Source organism: Perognathus longimembris, chromosome 28, assembly GCF_023159225.1.
Source record: "Perognathus longimembris pacificus isolate PPM17 chromosome 28, ASM2315922v1, whole genome shotgun sequence".
In the NCBI taxonomy this organism is placed as follows: domain Eukaryota; kingdom Metazoa; phylum Chordata; class Mammalia; order Rodentia; family Heteromyidae; genus Perognathus; species Perognathus longimembris.
Window position 1 is genome coordinate 52,474,651 of NC_063188.1, and position 22,546 is coordinate 52,497,196.

The 22,546-nt window shown below is 40.0% G+C and overlaps 1 protein-coding gene across 7 annotated transcripts in view; it reads left to right on the plus strand.

Annotated features, from left to right (window-relative positions):
• Rps6ka6 (ribosomal protein S6 kinase A6) overlaps positions 1-22,546 on the plus strand; it is a 192,338-nt gene that overhangs the window by 69,220 nt on the left and 100,572 nt on the right. For 2 of the 7 annotated variants that reach the window (XM_048336027.1, XM_048336029.1), the window contains exon 1: positions 18,956-19,326. The exons of 3 other annotated variants lie outside the window; for them this stretch is intronic. In XM_048336027.1, the coding sequence (XP_048191984.1) occupies positions 19,252-19,326 (75 nt within the window). In that variant the 5' untranslated portion in view covers positions 18,956-19,251. 2 more of the 7 variants (XM_048336030.1, XM_048336026.1) reach the window with 2 other exon arrangements.

Below are 22,546 nucleotides of genomic sequence, written 5' to 3' on the forward strand. Positions count from 1 at the left end.
TCAGAGGAGCTCACCTCTTAGGCGGTTTGCCCACCTGTGTGGATTGCTCCGGGGCTGGTGTTGTTGAGGGGCGGCCCACCCACTTGTGCAAAATGCGCCAATCTGAGTGGTCGCTGCCGCTGGGGGTCTCTGCCCTCCTATGCAGGTGCGCCTATCAGAGTGGGCACTGCCATTCGGGGGCCCTGCCCACCTGTGCAAAGTGTGCCTACCACAGCGGGCGCTGCCACTGGGGGGCCATACTCACCTGTAAGGAGTACGCCTACTAGAGCGGGCCCTGGGTTGTTGGGTTGTGCTTGTGCCCTCCCGCAAGTTTGCAGAGGGGGGGGGCAGTATGTGTGTGCCCAAGTAGGATCAAGTGTACAGGCGTGGGTTGGTGCCCACAGACTCTGCGCCTCCGCAGAGGGGGGTGTGTGATTGGGCCCGGGAGTCCCTTCTGGGCTGGTATTGCCCACCAGCGAGCCTGTGACTTTTGTTCAAAAAGTCCGCGAGGACCAGGCACCTCAGATGGGTCTTCCAATGCCTGCCGGTCCCCGCCCCCTGTTGTGGAGGTGGCAGGGCCATTGCAGCTGGTTCAGGCTCCTCTGCTGCCTTGGCGCTGCTCTGCCCCTGCTATCTCCTGTGCCCTCCCAGAGTCTGAAGGGACCTTTTGCGGCCGGATTTGGGGTTCTTTGTTCCCTAGGCGTGGGGAGGGGCAGGGAGGGAGCTCTAGCTTCTTTGTAAGGTTTGGGTCTCTGATAACTGGTCTCCCGTTGGGGAAGGGGTAATGGGGAACTTACTGGTCCTGGATTGTGTGTGTGTCCCCCGCTGCTGTTGGCCCTTCGGAGGTGGGGTGCTGGGGTGTGGCGATTGGTCATTTGGTGGTGGTGGCCCCTGCTCTCCCCTTCTGCACCACCCACTTCCCCAGCTGCTCATTTCCGATCCTGGCCGTGCGGTCCTGCACCTCCCATCCGCCGCCGTCTGTCTCGATCGGTCCGAGCACCCCCTGGGGTCCGTGGAGTCTTGCTGTCTGGACTCTGTGCTCCTGGTGTGTCTTTTCGGCAGTCGGCTTGTTGGTGTCGGGTCCCCTTTCCCAGCCTGGCCCTGCTCGGGCCAGGGTCGGCGGTTGGGGGGGAGGGTATCCCTGCTCCGTGCAGGTTATAGGCTCTTCTTCTTCTTTTTTTTTTCATTTCCTGCATTTCTCTGTTGCTTCTGGCTGCTGGGTTTGCTTGGTTCTTGATAGGGTGTTGGGTGCTGGAGTTCCCAGCTCGCTATTCAGTTGGAGCGAGTTGGGGTGCTTCCCTACTGTGGCAGCACCATCTTCCTTCTCCTGATGTCCTTTCTTATAAGTCAAGTTTACAGAGAATTGTTTACATTATAGTGTGCTATTTTTAGAGTACAGTTTCATAAGTTTAACAAACCTATCATCATATAACTACAGCAGAAAATATTTCCACCACCTCCCAAATTTTCTGGCCTGTTGAACAAAACTTTTGCACTTTCCCCTCATCTCTAGTCTCTGGCAACTAGTAACATTTTCTGCCCCTGCTGTAGGCATTTTTCAAAATGTCCTACAAAGAAAATCATGGCATATTAAGTTTTTTCAGGCTCAGTTTTTTTCACTTGAATAGTGTGTTTGCAATTTATTAATTTTATTGGAGGTACCATAAGTTCTATCCTCTCATTCTTAAGTAGTATTCCTTTGAATACATGTACCACACTTTATTGATTTTCTAGTTAAAAGAGAGTTTAGTGGTTTCCAAATTGGAGAAATGATTGTTAAAGTTGCTATCAGCATTCTTAGGAAAACACGTATGTTGGTGTATGCCTATAATTCCAGATACTATGGAGGCTGAGGTAAGAGGATCGTGAGTTCAAGACTAGCCTGGAGAATATAGCGAGGCCCTATCAGAGAAAAAAATCCTTCTTAAAAAGATGGGATATAGAGAGGAAAAGATGGAGCGGCCACAGTAGGGAGGTACCCTGACTCACTCCAACTGAATAGCGAGCTGGGAACTCCAACACCCAACACCCCATCAAGAACCCAGCAAAACCAGCAGCCAGAAGCAGTGGAGATACGCAGGAAAACACAAAGGAGTAAAAAAGAAGAGCCGAAAACCTACATGGAGCCGGAGAATCTCCGGGGCACCTCCCCCCACCAGCTGACCCTGGCCCGAAGAGGGCCAAGCTGGGAAAGGGGAACCCGGTGATCGGCAGACAGGCTTCCGGGAGTGCAGAATCCAGACAGCGGGACCCCAGGGTCACTAGGGAGGGTGTGCACCAAGACATACGACGGCAGCGACGAGAAGTTCGGGTCCACACCAGGTTCGGACGGACGGCGGCTGGGGAACCCAGCGAGGGAGAAGGGGGCAGCCGGGGACGCCACCACGACACTTCGCCACCCCCTGAAGGACCAACGGCTGCGCGGGACACACACACAATCCAGGATCAGTGAGTCCCCCATTACCCCCTCACCCAACGGGAGAACAACTATCAGAGACCCAAACCCTACAAAGAAGCTAGATCTCCCTCCCTCCCCCTACCCACCTCGAGAGAACAAAGAACCCCCAAATCAGGCGGGAAGCTCCCATCAGGCGCTGGGAAGTCAGTTTAGCAGGGGAAGGGCGGAGCAGCCCCAAGGCTACACAGGATCCTGAACTGGCCGAATCGGCCCTGCCCCCTTCCCAACAGGGGCCGGGGGATGGCCGGCAGTGCAAGCTCCACCCGAGGCACCTGGACCTCGCGGACTCTTAAAACTAAAATCACAGGCGCTGGTGGGCAATACCAGCACAGCAGGGACACCTGGGCCTGATCACGGCCCCCCCCCCTCCCAGCAGAGGCGAGGTCTGAGGGCACTAACCCGCACCTGGACAGTGGATCCCACTGGGCCCCACACATACCGCCCCCCCACAACGGACTCCCGGGAGGGCACAAACACAACCCAACAACCCGGGGCTTGCTCTGGGAGACGTACCCTGCTAAAGTAGACAGGCCACAGCGCCAGCGCCTGTTCTAGCTGGCGCACAGCACACAGGTGGGCGGGGCCCCCGGCGACAGCGCCCGCTCTGGTAGGCGTACCCTGCACAGGTGTGCAGGGCCACAGAGGCAGCACCTGCTCTGGTAGACACGCCTAAACAGGAGGGAGGGGAGAGCTATAAAACAAACCTGAGAAGCTATCCACAGATCTCCAGATGCGTAAATCACAAAGAAAAATAACAGTTCATCAAAGAGCAAGCCAACTCATAGCTCCAAAAAGCAGGACTGAAGAGGAGACGGAGAATAAAAAAGCAAATGAGGCCATGTTAACAGGAATGATTGAAAGCATCAGAAATGAAATCAGAAAACAATTCCAGGAGTTTAGAGCGGAAATCTTGAAAGACACCCAGGAAACCAAGAAAGAAATGGAAGCAAAAATGTATACAATGTAAGCCTCCTTTAAAGAAGACCTTAACATCCTGAGAATTGAAATGCATGAAAAATAGATTTAAAATACAACTCTTTAAAGGAAGAAGTTTCCATGACCAGAGCTGATCTGACAACCATAAATAGCTCTCTGACATCCATAAATTCCGCAATTGAATCCACAATACAAAGTGTTGACCATATGGAATCCAGAATCTCTCGCCTGGACAATGAAACAGCCAACAACAACCAGAAAATAACCATACTCCAAGAAACGGTGAAGCTTCAGGGCAGACTAATCCAGGAACTAATGGACAAAGACAAGAGATATAATCTGTGCATAATTGGAATAGAAGAAGGAGCCAAATACCAGAGCAAAGGGCTTAAACATGTTCTCAATAAAGTTATTGCAGAAAACTTCCCCAATCTCACAAGAGACCCCATCCAGGAAAACGAAGCCTATAGGACACCTGGCAGGCCAGACCCAAGAAAAGCTACCCCAAGGCACATAATATTCAAGACTTCAGATCTCAAGATTAAAGAGCAAATTCTGAATTCAGCCAAAGCGAAGAAAGAAATTTTCAACAATGGTTAGAGGATTCAAATAACAGCTGACCTATCCACACAAACTTACCATGCACGAAGTGAGTGGAAGAACATCATCCAAGTACTTCAGGCTAACAATATGCAACCTCGGATCAAATATCCAGCGAAGTTGGAGTTCACATTCGAAGGGCAAACCAGATCTTTCCACACCAAAGAGGAGCTAAAGGAGTATGTGAAAAAAAAGCCAGCCCTACAGCGAATTCTAATAGGGGAGCCCCACCCAACAGAGATCGTACAAGACACACAGACAGAAACAGAAAGAAACTACAATAGCCAAAGTCCAACAGAATTCGACAAAGGAGCTAAAGACATGCAATGGAATAAACATAGCCTCTTCAACTACTGGTGCTGGGAGAACTGGGCAGCCATATGCAGAAAACTCAAAGTAGACCCAAGCCTATCACCATGCACCAAGATCAACTCAAAATGGATCAAGGACCTCAATATCAGACCTGAATCCTTGAAACTACTGAAGGACAGAGTAGGAAAGACGCTAGAACTTATAGGCACAGGAAGGAACTTCCTGAATAGAGTCCCAGAGGCACAACAAATAGGGGAAAGACTCGACAAATGGGACTACTACAAATTTAAAAGTTTCTGCACAGCTAAGGACATAGCCACCAAAATAGAAAGACAGCCAACGATATGGGAAAGGATATTTACCAGCACAGCAACAGCCCAAGGCCTGATATCTGTCATCTACAGTGAACTCAAAAAACTAAGCCCCTCCAAGCCCGGTAAACCAATTAGGAAATGGGCAAAGGAGCTAAAGAAAGACTTCTCAAGAGAAGAGATAAAAATGGCAAAGAAACACATGAGGAAATGCTCACCATCCCTGGTAGTAAAGGAAATGCAAATAAAAACAACCCTGAGATACCACCTCACCCCAGTAAGAATGGCCTATACTCTGAACTCAGGCAACAACAAATGCTGGAGGGGGTGTGGGGAAAGAGGAACCCTTCTCCATTGTTGGTGGGAGTGCAAATTAGTACAACCACTTTGGAGAACAGTATGGAGGTTTCTCAAAAAGCTCAATATAGACTTACCCTATGACCCAGCCATACCACTCCTAGGCATCTATCCTAAACAGCAAACCCCAAGATATCAAAAAGACATTTGTATGGGGCTGGGGATATGGCCTAGTGGCAAGAGTGCCTGCCTCGGATACACGAGGCCCTAGGTTCGATTCCCCAGCACCACATATACAGAAAACGGCCAGAAGCGGCGCTGTGGCTCAAGCGGCAGAGTGCTAGCCTTGAGCAGGAAGAAGCCAGGGACAGTGCTCAGGCCCTGAGTCCAAGGCCCAGGACTGGCAAAAAAAAAAAAAAAGACATTTGTACTTCCATGTTTATCGCGGCACAATTCACATTAGCCAAAATATGGAAACGACCCAGATGCCCCTCCACAGACGAATGGATCCAAAAAATAAGGTACTTATACACAATGGAATACTACATAGCGATTAGGAATGGTGAAATATTGTTATTCGCAGGGAAATGGTCAGAACTCGATCAAATAATGTTGAGCGAGACAAGCCTAGAACACAGAAAACAAAGGGGCATGATCCCCTCCCAGGCTTTGTGGTTCAAGCCTGTAATCCAGCTAATTGGGTGGTGAAGATCAGGGAATCCTGGTTCAAGGCCAGCTCAGGCACAAGGAATTCTGAGGCTCTATCTCACTCAATGGTTCCATGAGATGGCACTAGTCTGTCTTCCCCAGTGACAAGAGAAAGCAAAAGTAGGGCATTATTAAGTAAGTCCCTATGTGACAATAACCAATTCCAAAAGGGACTAGAGATGTGGTTCAAGCAGTTGACTGCTACCAAGCAAGGTCTGGAATGAGTTCAGTCCCCCAAATCACAAACAAACAAGCAAACAAACAGAAACAAACAAAAGCCTACAACAACAACAAAATTCTCCACAACATTTGATATTGTTAATGTTTCCTTGGTTGTATTTTAGATATTCTAATAAGTACATCGAAATACATTATTGTGGTTGTGAAGTGAATTTCCCCAATTTCTAATTGTGATGAGTAGTTTTTCATATTCCTTTCCCTCATCTGAATCGCTTCTTTTGTGGAATGCCTACCAAGCTGCAGGGTTTTGTTTTCTTGGTTTTGTTTTCATGTTTCTTCTTATTATTAGATTTTGAGAGTTGTTCATATATGCTAGGTACAATTTCTTTTCCAAACATATGATCTGAAAATATTTTTGTAGGGTGTGTCTTTTTATTCTTCTAATAGCATTTTATAAGAGGCAATATTATAAAATTTAAATAAATATGTTCTTTTCTTTTATGAATCATGCATTTAGTTTCAAATCTAAAGAACATTTGCCTAACACAAGGTCAAAATCTTTTCTTCTTTTTTTATATTTTTATTTTTCTTGGCCACTACTTGGGTTTGAACTCTGGGTTGAGGCACACGTCCCTTAGCTTTTTCATTCAAGGCTGCTCTTCTATGACATGAGCCACAGTTCCACTTCCAGCATTTTGCTGATTAGAAATAAGAGTTTTGTGGAATTTTCTGCCAAGGCTGGCTTCAAACCAAGGTCCTCCTATCTTAGCCTCCTGAGTAGTTCTTTTTTAACATTCTTAATCTAGAATAGTTTTTACCATTTATAGATTTTACATTCCTATTCATTTTTTGTTATTCTTTGTGTTTGCAAGGAATGGATCAAAGTACATTTTCTTCTAGAGGCATATCAAAAGTTTACCAAACCATTTCTAAAAAGTTTATTCTTACTCCAATTGATTGTCATTCCAACTTGGTAAAAAGTCAACTGACTATATATGAATAGGCTTATTCTAGAAATTTGTATTTTGATCTATTTGTCTATATTGACCCTAAATGAAACACTATCTGTATGACAAGAAATTTTAAAGTTAGGTAGTGTAAATAATTCAATACATTGGGATTTTTTTTGGTATTAAAGAACTTTGCCTTTCTCTTTTAATTATAAAACCAGCTTACAAATTACTATAGAAATTGTACTGGGATGTTCATTACAATTGCAATGAATCTATTAGCTAAATTGGGAAAAATTAACATCTTTAACCATTGAGTCTTCAGATCTAATGCTGAATTTCTTTCATTTTTTAGTTTTGGTGTTTTCCATATATCTTTTTGATACTGGCTTAAAGTTTATCCATCTTAGTGTGACAACACACTTTGTATGATTTAGCATATTTTAATCAGTTAAGATTTAGTTTATGATCTAGAATTTGATCTGTTGAGTGGATAGTCAAAGCATACTTGTAAAACATACATTATTCTGATGTCAGTTGGACTATTCTATAAATGCCAATCATTTCACATTGGTTGAAAGAGTTACTTGGATCTTCTGTAACCTTACTGCTTTTCTGTCTTGTTTGTTCAGTCAGTTGCTGAGAGAAGTGAAGTTTCCTTGAAAATAATGCTGAATCTGGGCGATTATAAATGTGAATTTATTTCTCCTTTCAAATCCATCATTTTTGTTGCATGTATTGTGAGGTTGTGTTGCTATGAACATCCACAATTGGGATCCCTTGAAATATTTGGTGAATTGACCTTTTTACCTTTATGTAGTGCCTCTTTTTATTCCTGGTATCAATGTTTCTCTTGAAGTTGATTTTGTCTGATTATAATACAGTAACTCCTAGTTTCTTTTGATTCATTTTCTCATGGAATATCCTTTTTTCTACTTGTATAATAATCTAGTTATTTTAAGGTGATTTCTTATAGAAAGGATATAATTGGACTTGCTTTTATATATAGACTAGCTACTTGTTTTGATGCTTTAGATGATTTATGTTTATTTAAAATTACTGACTTTTATGAACTCATATCCTACTAGGTGTTTCCAATTTGTCCTTTTTTCCCCATTTTTTAAAATTTCCCCAATGACAGTACCTTACACAAACATTTTATAAAGCCAAGAAATCTATGAGCCAATATTAATTCAAGTATATATTTATATTTTAACCAGTTTTGATGTTCAGTAAATATTTTAATGAAATTTTATTATACTGTAAAGTAACCATCAACACGATATGGACATAGAACTTATATACAGAAATGAATGAGTAACCCTTACTAACCACATATTTCCCAATCACTGAGTGTTGGCCACCACTAATCTTCTTTTCTAAGATTTTTGTCACTTCAACCATATCATATATGTTGAATCTTGTAATATGTAATATTTTGAATCTAGTTCTTTTTTAACAAGCAAAATGCCCTAGAGATCCATTCAAATTGTGGCATTTAACCAATACTTTATTTTTTCTTATTGCTAAGTACTTTTCCACTGCATGGATGTACCACAATTTGTTTATTCACCTACAAATTGCAGGGTATTTGATTCTTGTCCAAATATTGGCTATTAAAAATAAATATAGACATTTGTATAAAAAGTTTTGACAGGAACCTAGATTTTCATTCTCTAATATAATGTTTCTCCAAATGCTAGGTATGTGTTTACATGCTAAAAACTGTCAAACTTTTGGGGGAATAGCCGTACCATTTTGAATTCCTACCAGCAATGACCAAAATTTTTATTGCTCTACATCTTTGCCAAAAAATTGATAAGATTAATGTTGTACAGCTTTTCAGGTGATTTTTTAGCACACATATTCTATTTGGTGCCACGTCTTTTCTATTTTCTAATTAAGTTGTTCACTTCCCAATAAGTTTACAGAATTATTTTTGTCCTTATATAGGACCTTTTTTTAGATATATGATTTGTAAATATTGTCCTAAATTCTTGCCTTGTGTTTTTCAATCTTTTGACACAAAATGACAAGGCATTTTAAAAAATGGCTAGAGTTTAATTTATATTTTTAAATCAATCATGCCTTTGATGTCATATTAAGGATTCTTTCCGTAAGACTTGTAACTTTAACTCAAAAAAATACGTTCCCATGTTTTTTTTCTATAAATTTCGTAGGTTATAGTTTTGTAATATAATATGTATTTAGTTAATTTGCTGTTGATTAGTATTTGGCATTTACTAGTATAGTGGTGAGAAAGGAGCTTTCTTTGTTCTCTTGGTTTAACCATAGTCCTAGGCTTTATGTAATTGGTCATCAGAAGTGGAGTCCTCTCAGCGATAACCCCCACCTTGGCAGTCAGGCTTTGGCAAGCCACTCTGGAAGACAGTGTGCTACGCCTGCTCATTTGTAAGAAGTCTGTAATTGGCTTGGACTAGGACAGTTTTCTTCTCTTTCCTAGGAATAAACATTTTCTTTTAACTTTTTAGAATTAGTGGGGGATGGGAAATGGTGTATAGCCCCTATTCTATTCTGATTCTAAAAGCCTTTGTGGATAATTTTTGTCCTTCCTGCAGTAGTAGCTTTCTCCACCAGTACCTCTCTACTCCCAGCTCTCCTTACCCCTCTTTCAGGCCTGCAATGCTCAGGAAGGATTTCTCTAGTAATTCACTCTGTTGTACAGCTTTCTCATGATCAGCAGATACAAGTTTGTAGAGCATAGACTGAGCATGGAAACCAACTTTCTCTGTCTTGGCAGCAACAAATTCTGTAAACCCTTGTAATTTCACAACTGCATTAAGAATTTAAACTTTATTACTTAAGTACTTTTTAAATTTTCTCTTGCTCCTAGGTACTGTTATTAAATACAGTGCTTGCATTGTCTCACTTTGGAACTGACATAGCTGACTTTAGATCTTTTCAAATTTCTTTTTGACCCTATTGGTGTTTGAAGTCAAGACCTCATACTTGCTTGGCAGGTGTCTACCACTAGAGACTCACCCCTATCCCATTTTATTTAATCATTTTTGAGAGAAGATTTCACATTTTTGCCAAGGGAAAGGCTCAATCTTATACCTACAACTTCTTGACTAGCTGAGATGGCAGGGACATACCATCATACCTAGCTTATTTGTAGAATTAGGATCTCAATAACTTTTTGATATGAAATCAAACCATGATTCTTTTGATTTTTACTTGTGGAGTAGCTGAAATTATGGACATAAGCCATCTTGCTCAGCCATGCTTTACTTATAGTTTTCAGCTACTTGTTTGCCTTTTGCCCTGATTACTCCAATGGACTCAGGAAAATTTATGATAGGATAAGATGGAATTCAGTGGAAAAGCACTGGCCTGGCATGTACAAGACACTGGGTTCTGTACCAAGCACTACAAAATAAGAGGCAAAGTAGAGATTGAGCTCCATTGCAGAGTTTAGTATGAATAAAGTCTTGAGTTAATTGCCATGTATTACACACACACACACACACACACACACACACACACACACACACACACTATGATTCTGTTGCTGAATTATCTCTTTGTTGTTGCTAGGAAGTAATGATCTTTCTTTCTATAACCAAGAATAGAGTAGAACTATAGTTGATATCTTCTAAAAATCAATCAGACCAAATAAATCAGATAGAGCATACATTTTTTTCAGTGTCATACCTCCTTTTATATAGGCATACTTGTCTATTCTAGCTCTATTACGATACAATGCTAATATTTTAATTTTTAAAAGTCTGCTAAATCTCTAAATTCAAGTTATTTATAGTTTTAGTGATATAGTATCCTTGTTTCATTGTTGTATGATAAACAAAAAAGGGTTTCTAGGATATTATATTAACTGTTCATTTAAGAAGGTCCTCATTTAAATTATTTTCATCAAATGGATTAAAATTAATGAGGCAAGAGATGCTATTGATGGAGTTCTGATTAGCTGTAAGTTTTAATCTTGCCTTAATTAAATTTTCATTTAAGTATACTAGATCAGGCTCAAAAGCATAAATAGCAGAGCAATAAAAAGCAATGCTAGCTTTGAATAATTTTATAATTATATTAGATGCATTTTACAGGAAAATGCTAAGGAATTGTAAAATTATGATATATAACATTAACTTTGAAACACATCTTATAACTAGACATCAGGTGAACTCAAAAAATCATTTAGATGCTGGTGTTGTAGCTCAGTGGTAGTGCACGTTCTTAGTATTGGTGAGGCCCTGGGTCAATTCTCAGCAGGATTGTGTGCATGTGCATGCACACACACGCGCACACACACACACATACACAAATGCATGCCAAATGAAGTCTGAATCACTAAAATAATTTTTCATCTATGTATTCAATCATCCAAAGTCTACCACATTTGGGAAGAAATTGTGTCTGTACTAAAAATATACAGATTTTTCATTTGTTATTGTCCTATAAGCAACATTCTAATTTTTTATGTAACATTTACATTGTATCAGATATTGTAAAAAACTTTAGAGATTATTTAAAGTATATAGGAGGCTATATATAACCACCATTTTATCTAAGGAAGTCAAGTATACATGAATTTTAGTATCTGAAGTAGATCATGGTCCTGGTATTAATCCTCCATGGATACTGATGGACAATTGTACTTTTTAAAAGTCACATTTTATTTTATACAGAGCCTCTTTCTAGGTCTGGCTGGCCTGAGACTTGTGTTCATCTTGCCTCAGCTTCCTAAATGCTGAGATTACAGGCATATGCCAACATATCTGGATGGACTTAGTTTTAAAATTTGTTTTGTCTAAGGAACCTGACATACGCCTGCTTGTGATTGGAGTTTTTTCTATGATGCCACAGATTAGGTTAAAAGTATAATCTTCTCATCTGATACAGTCTGAATCATATTTTTGGCAGTACTGGGATTTGTGCTCAGGGACTTGTGCTTGCTAGTTATGTACTCTGCCACTTGAATTGTACTCTTACCCTCTGCCTTTTGCATATCAATTATTTTTGAGGTCAGGTATCACTTTTTTTTAGTTCTGGACAGTGATTATTTTAGTTATATGTTCTTAGTAACTGGGATGTCAAGTATATCCCATTACTTCTAAGATTTTTTGTTGAGATAGAGTCTCCCTAACTTAAAAAAAAACCAAGTCTAGTCTTGAACCACAACCTTCCAAATCTCTGTCCTTCAAACAGCTAGAATTACAGATGTTGAAACATCACATTCAGCCAGACTGAAAATTATTTGGGAAATTACTTCATATATGTATATATATGTATGTATACATATATGTTATTTAGGATTTTGTTTGTAAATTCTTTCACAGTGCTAATATATGATTAAATAACCTAGATTTTTGGAATAAATATAATTTGTAAAACATTTGCTTTGACTATTCATACTTTAGAGTGGTAGTTCTTAAAAAGCAATCTGCATGCAAGCAATATAAAAAAACAACACCTGGATACTAGGAAGAATGACAAGTTCTTAGTCAAATTTCCTAAACCTTGATCAATGCTACCCCTTTCAACATTCTTATCCACCCTCCCATCTCACCCCTTCATTTACTTATCTCAATTTTAGGCTACTTATTGAATTTTTTCCTGTTATCTAACAAAGTAGTTTGGCTTGATCTGTGTCATCACTTCAGTATCTTCACCCAACCACTTTAGCCCACCCCTTCCCTTATATGTTTCAATTCTGTGATATGTACAATGAATTCTTGCCTGAATTCTATTCTTTTCCCCCTTTGTTGTTCTACTCCTCTCCTTTTGGCCTCATTCTCCCCTTTTGCAAGTACTCATTTCTTGGTAACTGCTTCAGTGAATAGCAACTCCTTGGTACAACTACTTAAAGATAATAAAAATATTCAAAAAAAGAAATATGATTTTTGTAGGAAAATCATTTTGTAAATTTTCTTTTCATAAACTCTTACTTTTATTTTATATTTGTTTTAATATACTTTAATTAATGAATAAATTCATTTTGAAGCTTTGATTCCACGAAGTTCTGGAAGTTTCAGTGTAGTTCATGCTGGCCTCTAATTCATCATCCTCATGACTCAGCCTCACTAGTATTGAAATTACAATTGTATGCAACTGGCTGTGTGTTTTCAAGGATTAACAATGATATTATTTAATTTTTCACAATAAACTTACCCATGTACAAAAACCATTTCTTAAACTAGAAACACTAAGGATGGGCTAAGCAACCTGTTTTGATGATGATTCTGATGTGTTCTTACCAACAACTTAGAGTAAGATGTTGAATAAGATTGTACTGGAATCTAAAATTATCTGGCCCAATTTAATGTAAATTCTATTTACAAACCTTGAATTCCAGGGGAATCTAGTGAGCAAGTAAGAATGGGTCCAAGGAAATATTTTGGTATTACTTCAATGAAGAAAAAAATTGGTACAAGGTTTTATTCTGTGCCCAAGGCTGCTCTAGAATTCCTGGTCCATCTGCCTTCCCCTCCCCAGTGCTGGGATTGTAAATATATGCCATCACACTTGGCCTCCATGGTGAGAATTCTAATTGTATGTGTGATTTTAGGTGATAATAGTTTTACAAAACTGTATGCAAAAGAATCTAGGCAAATTGATAAATGTATATGTGTGTAATTTTTACTTCACAGAATTGGAAATGTTTGAAGTTTGAGAAGAGTAACACAGTAGCTACCCCCATTCCCCTAAGGAAAGCTTGACATATCTTTATCTCAGAAGAAATTCTCCTCAACAAAGTTCAATTTCTGGAAGAGACCCAAATTGAAAACTAGGAGTTAGGGAAGAGATATCAAATAACCAGTCAAATTGGCTGACCCAACATTGTGAATAATGTTGTAAAGGATATTGCAGTCAGATTATCTCCATAGCTGATGTAATTGCTTTGACTTATACAATGTATCTATTTTTCTCCTATGAATGGATATTACATTTATTTATATCATCCTTGAAATTCATTTCCTGTTTAGTAGATGAATCCTTCTGACATTTTTGCGAGCCCACTGTTAAAACCTATACTTTTTCCAGAAAATAAGAAGATACCCAAATATTTTTACCTGATTTAAAGAGACTTAGACATAGTGTGAAATAATAAATATAAGTACCTTTCATAACAGTTTTTAGTTTGACTACAAAGGATACTATACTTCCTCCTCTCTATTCTTAAGAGACTTCATGTTATACATATAATATAAACTTTAATTTCTGTGCAAAGAGGAAAATGGTTGAATTATTATCATATTTATCATCTCTTAAATATATTTATTTCAACATATAGGCAATAATAAGCTTGCATTTTGCAAGTATGCATGAGTTAGTTGCCTTTCTGCAATTATGTTGTAGGGTCCCAATTTTAGTCAGCATTTTTAGAGAATGAAATTGCTCTAAAATTCCTAAAGATAATGATTGCTTGTAAGTACTTCAATACTTAAAAGTTGCCTGGGAGTATGGCCTAGTGGCAAGAGTGCTTGCCTTGTATACATGAGGCCCTGGGTTCAATTCTCCAGCACCACATATACAGAAAATGGCCAGAAGGGGTGCTGTGGCTCAAGTGGTAGAGTGCTAGTCTTGAGCAAAAAGAAGCCAGGGACAGTGCTCAGGCCCTGAGTCCAAGGCCCAGGACTGGCCAGAAAAAAAAATACTTAAAAGTTCATATTTCTATACATGAATCTTATTTCCATTTTGGCAACACCAGATCTCTAATACAGGATTCTAAATATCTTTTTGTTTCTAATAGTGCCTTTATGTTCTGTGTTCACTCAACATTTTCCAACTATTTGGATTATTATCTTTGGGGAAATAGAGTGAATGTTGAGTTTATATTGCTCTGTCTATAATTATACCCTAAATATGTATTACTTTATATATGTCACAGTTTCAAAATCAGAGCCACAGTATTTGAACTGTGGGTGGTCTGTGATATGCTGATCAAAGGCCCTCAGTTCATATTACACACCCCTTTAGTGGGGCCATGATGAGTCAGTTAACTTTTTTCTCTTAAATTATGTGACCACCATGTTCACCTCTGACCCTGGTCATCAAATGTGTGCCATTTGTCCCAGGGTAGAACAGTCAGTGGGAATGTTTAAGTGTACCCTTTTCCTCATCCTGGAAATACTCAGGACACATTTTCTAATAGTGGTGGAGCCCAAATCATCATCTTTTTGTGACAAATAATACATTATTTAGAAAATATATGTTGTATATCCGAATCCAAAATCACTAAAAATTGCCAAACATTGTGTAATTTACAATACTATACAATTGAAAATCCAGAGTCATGGGCTTGTAGATAATTTCAGGCTAAATATTTCCTGAAAACAACACTCTCTGTTACGTGTGCTTTGAAGAAGACTGAGAAGCTCAAGCCTTCACTAAGACTTGCTTTCACATTTAAACAAGATTTCATATATTTTTCATCAATCATTAGAGTGCATTCTAAGGTAGTTAAAATTTGACAGGTCCTGCTTAGTAGTAATTTGAAATCAAACAACCCATTTTTGACATAGCCAGTGCTGAACAAATAAGCATTAAGTTCCACAGAGTTAGTTTTATTTATTTTTGTATAAGCTGAAAGCATCAACACAATTTCTGTCTCAAATATAGAAGTGTTATTTGTCCTTTGAATGTATTTATTGATCAACAACATGTGCTGTGAATGAGGAACTTAATAAATTCACTACAGACAAAAGCCTAAAGTGGCCTGGTAAGGAAATGTTTAAAGAAAAAATAAAGATATAGGACATATGTTATGGAGATTATAAAGCAACAAGTGACTAAACTTTCTGCACAAGATGAGTAGAAGGAAAGAGGGAGAAAGGGGAGACAAGAGAAGCTTCAGAAAGCATTGGGTGAAGTAATTTGGTATCAATGAGAACTGGTTTGAATTATAGAATTACCACGTAATAGTTTGAGATCTTGGAGAAAAAAAAAATCACAGATCCTTTCCTAAGCTCTGGTTCATTGTAAAATATTTAAAAAACCAAAGTTTTACAAATAATTATGAGGGCTAAATAAAGTCCTTATAAGTTTATACCTGGATAATAGTAGGCTCTTACTAAATAGTAGTTGTTATCGTTGATTGATATTATGACTAAATTACACAGTGATACCTGAGAAGGTTTAAGATGTTCACAGTTACTATAATACGTAGTAAAGAAAAAGCTGGAAGGATAGACTCAAGAGGTAAAAAATTTTATTCACAGCTATGGAGTTTGGATATTTTCCTGGAGATGATATAGAATATTTCAAGAACTCTGATCACTGAGCTGACAGTGAAGAGAATGGATTATTATGAAGGAGACAGAAAAAAATTGATGGTCAGAAAAACCAGTTATGAGGAGATACCGCTAATTACAGAAATATTCTAAGAGTTGATTTAAGGTAATGGGAATGGTGATAGAGCACACATTTAAAAATATTTGAGGTTAAAAAAAAGCTTGTTAGTGCACTGAAAGTTGTAAGAAACTGGAATTTAGTGAAACCATAGAATCTGGGAAGGGTTTTTGATCTTAAAGATAGGATGATCTGCTGGTTGCTAGTGGCTCACACCTATAAACCTAGCTACTCAGAAAACTGAGATCTGCCAGCATGGGAAGGGAAGTTTGTGAACCTTATCTCCAGTTAAGCAGCAAAAACTTGGAGTGGAGGTGTAGCCTTGAGCACAAAAACCCAAGTGGGAGTGTGAGGCCCTGGGTCAGTACTGGCAGACACACAAAAGGAAAGATGGGACATATATATATATATATATATAATACATAATATATGTACTATAGATGTATGCATATATATGTATATATACATACATAGTTATGATGTTGAAGAAATGAACCTTAAAATTAATTTTTACTATCGATCCCAGAGATTTGTGCATACTAACCATTCATCTGAACATACGCACACTAGCTCCTAGGTTAAATTTTATATATAAAGCAAAGTAATATACACTTATTAGAAGGAAAAGTCTTACTATAGGTGATGTGGTATATTTATCAAATGTATGCAACAACAGTAAAGGACAGATTCATTCAGAAAACTAATGAGCTCTGGAAATTACAGTGTACAAATTGTGCTAGGTTTTGAAGGGTATAATTAAACATATACCACATGTTCATTGTTGTCATGAATTAGAAGTTGGGTGCAGCTGGAGAGTTATCTGAATGCTGTTTTAGATAGTATAGTTATGGAATGACACTCTGCAATGAGATATGAGCAGCAAATTGGGAGGATGGTGAGAAACCATGAGAGGAACAGACTGATTGGGGTCAAATCAAGGGTTCCATTTTGAATAAGCTGAATTTGAAAGGCATGTTAGATATTCAAGTAGAATTGTTGAATAGACAGTTGCTTTGCCTTCATTTGTGATGGCAGGTAATATTGTAATTCTCAGCACATATATGGCATTTAAACTGCAGATCTGTATGTGATATGAAAAAAAACTTGAAACCTTGGGGAGTAGAGAATTCCAGACTTAATATTGAGGTTCCAATAGTCAGTGACTGAGAAGATGGGTGACATTGTAAAACAGACTGAAAATAAATTGCCAATGATATAGGGGGAAAATGAACATTTTAAATGTCGAGACCAAGTGAAGAAAATACTTACAGAAAGGAGACTCATGAACTGCATCAAATGCTAGTAAGCGACCAAGCAAATTGCAGTAAATAACAATATGTTTTTGCTGATGGGGTTTAGTAAAAAGAAAACAGATGATGTGGAAGAGTGAATTCCAGAACTAAAAATATGAGTAAGGAAATGGCAAATAAGAATCAGAAGCTCTGAAGGATTGCTCTTCCTTAAGAAGTGTTAGATCAGCTAAACATAAATTTATTTACATATATGGTCCATTTGTCCACAGTTTTCAAAACTTTTACTTTTGCATGACCATATTCCTAAAATTCCCTTTCTTTCTGGATTTTAAGCTGAATAAGTGGTAGGGTAGTAGTGATTCTTGCTTGGTAATTCACTGCCAATCTCTGTGGCCTGCTTTGTCATCTTTAGCATTCAAAGCTAGATAGTGAAAAAAATGGAGAGCATAGTTCAATAGTCTCTGCAAGCAAAACTCAGTTGCTGTAGGTGTAGAATAGGGAAGAAAATGGTGTTAGTTCAATGCATAACTTCTCCAAGATTATGAGCTGTTTTAGGCACTGCTGTAATTGTTATGTTCCTTGGATGTGACAAAAGTAGAAGAATTTTTCTTAGAGTGTTTCGATGAAAATTTTGATCATGCACCCTCCCTGTAAGACCGAAATTTAATATGTCTGTTATACAGCCTGCTCCCATTATAGTGCATAGTTTAGAGAAGAAAAGCAAAAATGTTGGATTTGGAGAGATAGAAAAACTGTAGTTATTGTCAATATAGATTCATTATTATCAGAAAGGATGGTGGGGGGTAAAGGTAGCAATCACAGACTCTTCCTTTATTGCCATGAGTCAAATCAGTAGCATGCACTTCCATCTGTGTTTTTGTGTGTATGTACACCAGAACCATTATATCATCAGAAGTCTAAGTACAATCATCTGCAGCATCTTGAGAGGGACAAGCAAAGCTTTGAGAAGATTAATTTCATTTCAATGGTTGTAAATTCTAGAGGGCTAACATATTAGAACCTCTGCCCTAGTAGTTAGTAAGTATCGAAGTGGGTGTGGTTCAGCATACAGGACACCTGTATGGGTTTTTTTTGTGTGTGTGTGTGTGTGAGCCCTGAGTGAAGATAAATATTCTTGGAGCAATCCCCTAGTACTGGCTCCTCAAGCGCTCATAAGGGTACCGCATTTCCTTCATCATTTTTGGGAATCCTCCTGCTAGTAAGGCTGCTCTGTAGTCTTGAGAAAGCCTGCTGAGCATGTGTGAGGAGCGACGCGCATGCTCCTTGGAGTGGGCAGGTTTGCTGAGGCGCTAGCATTGGCTTTTACTACTCTTCACCCGCCTCCCCCGCCCAGCGCACCCCCCTCCCCTTCTTTCCCAACCCCAGCACGCGGTCCCCCGCATCCACCCCGCCCCTCTTCCCTCCCCCCCAATTCACCCCAAGCTGGGGAATCTCCATTGACGTTCTGGTGACGCCGGGCTGCCGCCCTAGGGGAGGGGAGGGGGGTTTCAGGCGCCGCACAGGTAACGCCGCCGCTGCCGCCATATTGACCGAATGGGGAGCGGGGAACGGGGGGGGGGGCGTGAGGAAGCGGGGTAGTGGCGGGGCGCTGGGGAGGAGGGGGGAGGGAGAAGTCACCGCTGAGTGGCCGTCGCTGCGGCGGCGGGGGTGAGCAAAGAGCCGCGCGTGGCTGCTCCCGGAAAGGAAGCACAGAGTTGTCTTCTCTATGGGAGCAGCCGCGGGAGGAACAGACCCCCCGCTCCGAGCGTCGGAGGGAGCCGGCGGTGAGGGCAGTGGAAGGCGCTGACGGCCGGGCTGGGGGTCGCGGCGGCGGCAGCGGTGGCAGCAGCAGCAGCAGCAGCGACAGACGAGTTCCACAGACAGGATGCGCGGCTGTGCTGGCGGCTGGCAGCTCCTGTTCCAGTACTCCTGAAGGGACGATGCTATCGTTTGCTCCAACGGAGGAGCCCGGGGATCAAGAAATGGAAGTGTTCGGCGGTGCGAGCAGTGGCGAGGTTAGTGGGTTGGTACGACGGGCTGGAGCCCGTACCCCCTTTTTCCCTAAGCATCCTAATCCCGGGGGACGGAGGACGGTGTGGGACTGGGGAGAGGGGTGCTGGGGTGAGCCCCCCGAGCGTGCCAGGCAGTGGAGCACGCTCTGCCCCGAGTGTGCTTTCGCTGGGGAACGGGAGGTGGTGAGGTAGAGGGAGGAAAGAGTGCAGAACGCGCTGGGGCTTGGCCGCCTGAGCGCCTAGCTCTCGGGTCGTGCTGTCGTAGTTGGGACTAAGTTTCTTTGCAACCCGTGGAGGGACTGGGGGAGACGCACGGGGGGCTGAGTTTGGTTCTGGGGCGGCCCTCTTTCTGTACGGCGCTTGGATTTGCTGGCAGAGAACACTTGGGGCACAGCTGCGGACTACAGCTCGCTGTGGAACCTTGGGCGATTCCAGAACCACCACCCCATGCAACAAAAACACACCAAGGTGACCAAGTAACTCGGGGGACATTTATTTACGCAGAGGGGCGAGCGTTTCTTGGTAACAGCTTTGTCGTTTCTTGGTGACTTGTTACGTTCTTAAGGTTAACACCCCAAGTCCCGAAGGAACCGGCAGTCAGGTTTGTCTACATTCAGGTGATGATCAGCTACCGCCCCTCTGGTTTCTTGTTTGTTCCTGCCCTTTTCTCCGCCCAGCACCTTTCCCCAATCACTGTCCCCGCCCCGTTGGGGTGGAGGAAAACACGCCCAGCCTTATAAAGAGGAATCTTTGGAAAGGCTGAGCGGGATTCCACCAAGTATTTCGATCCTTCTCTCTTCCCGCTCTTCTTCTGAAACTCGACTGGCTTGGCTCTGCTCAGCTGTGTGGTGAGAATTTACATGTGCACAGGTACTTCATTGTTCTAAAAAGCAGGGAGTGAGGATTTAAGCGCAAAAAACCCGTGTCGATTGTGATAGAAAGTTGGATGTTTTTCTAGTCACTTAATCAACGGCGTACTCCTCCAGTAGAGGCCACCAATATACCTCCTAAAATAGCTGATGAATGCCAAATTGATTCACATTAAGATATTTTGAGGTAAGACTTGGAATCCTCCGCAGCTCAGCAGTGCAACTTTCAAGTATATATATACTCCATTTTAAAAATACACCGGACTGCTATATGTTTATCTTATTGGGTTTTTTCTTTAATTTTTAAAATCTGAACCGGGGTTAGATTACAAGGTAGAATAACATGGAACAAGATATGCACTGGAAATTAATTCAGAAGTACCTTGAAGTTGAACCCTTTAGCCTCATAGAAAATACTTTTATTTCTAAACTAAGCAATTCCAAAATACTTTTTAATACTTTTGTCTGTTTCAAACAAAATATGTGAAAAGAATTATTTTCTTCTTGAAATAGTGGGAATGTAACTTCTTGCAAACATTTTCTAGCAACTCAATTGAAAGGGAAATGAAGTTTGTTTCATATGTGTAGTCAAATGACCTGTAGTCTTGAGCATTTAAGATAAAAATAGATAAATGCTTTTAATTGAAGGATGGGATGGGGGTGGGGATCTTTTTGCATGCCTACTATTTTAATATTTTTGTTAACTTTGAATGTAGTATGTTTTAAATTGTAATTACCACATATGGTTTTTTATTGTTTACAGTATGTTTTAGGTAATGTAGAGATTTAACAATGGGTCTCTCGACCTCAGCAATTTGGAAAAATACTCCAGTGGAAATTGTTAATCCCTATGAAGTAAAACGAAAGGTGAAGGTAATGTGGTGAAGATAGTATTTTTGCTTTCTTTATCCAAAACAGTTATGATTGGTGAGATTTAACCCTACAAGTGACATAGTTAAAAATATTCCAGGTAAAAATTTGATGTTACATTTTCAACACACTGAGTTTTTCGAAGAGGTTTTGTTTTTAATGAGTCTTCTTTGATAAGAAGGAAACAGTCTTTTTCCTGGAATTTATATTGATTTTTAATTTTACATTGGTTGCTGTTGGCTTTGAAAATGCTGACTTTGAGGTATGAACTTCACAGCCATCAACTGGGACATTTTCTAAGACTAAGGTGCTTTCGTTGCATAATATATATTTTACATACCTGTTCACATGCACAGACACACACAAATACATGCATATATATATACACATATGTATATATACTGAAAACTTTAAAGAAAATTTAGGTAAAAGGTGATTAATTTTAATGTCAAATAATTTTTAATTATATTTCTGTGTTGAATCCTGGTAAGATTAGAGATTATAGCTGTTATTATATATTTTGGGGTCTTTTCAGTATGGTTTACCTGTCTTGGGTGTGTGTCATGGTCTTTGGTAGCCTTTGAATTATAATTCACAAGTATATACATCGGTTATTTAGGACACCTTAATAAACACTTTTAGACCAGTGCCTAATACTAAAATATCCTATTAAAGAGCCAAACCATTGACAATTTGTCTTGTGGTAAAATGTCAAGGTTTTAATCAAGAACTAATTTGATTCAGTTGAAAGGTGGAGAAAGGACCTCTAAAGGGGAAACGTGGACTCTACTGGCTCTTGTGAAAAGAGTTTTTGGAAGCTGGGAAATCAGGATAAGCAAAAGCGTTCGTTGTAAGAGCTCTTGCAGGGACTGTCTCAATTAGGTCTGCTGGGAATAGGAACTTCAAAAGGCATCACCCCTCAGGCAGCCACAATTTTAGCTCTTCTGGATTCTGTCAGGATCAGGGAAGAGGTGTTACATGAGATGGGATGGGATATTGGTCATTCCTGGACAAAGGTCATAAAGAACAGACTGTCTGAGTAACATGACCTTTTCATGAATTAGCACCATGAACATTACAGTTTGTGGATTCAGATGTTGTTTTCTGGTGAGGGACTACTTGCTTCTTTATGGAATGTAGGTTCATATTGCACATCACGTAATATATTTAAGGTCTGCTGCTTTTGTATTAGTAATACTGCTTTTGTTTAAGGAAATCAATTTTGAGAGTAATGCTTGATAAATATTGATAAAAGTAGCTTGAGATTAAAGCTTCAAACATTAGAAATATAGCCAGGGTAGCAACTAGTGGAAGACATTTTTAAGTTTTAATTCTTATTAGAACTTGTAGTAACAGAGGAAAGAACATAAGCTTTGAAGCCAGATACATCTATGTTCCAACCCCACTTCTATGTCACAGTAGCTGTGTGCCCTGGTTCATGTTGTCTAAGCTCTCTCAGCATCGTTGTTTTTTTTTTCATCTGT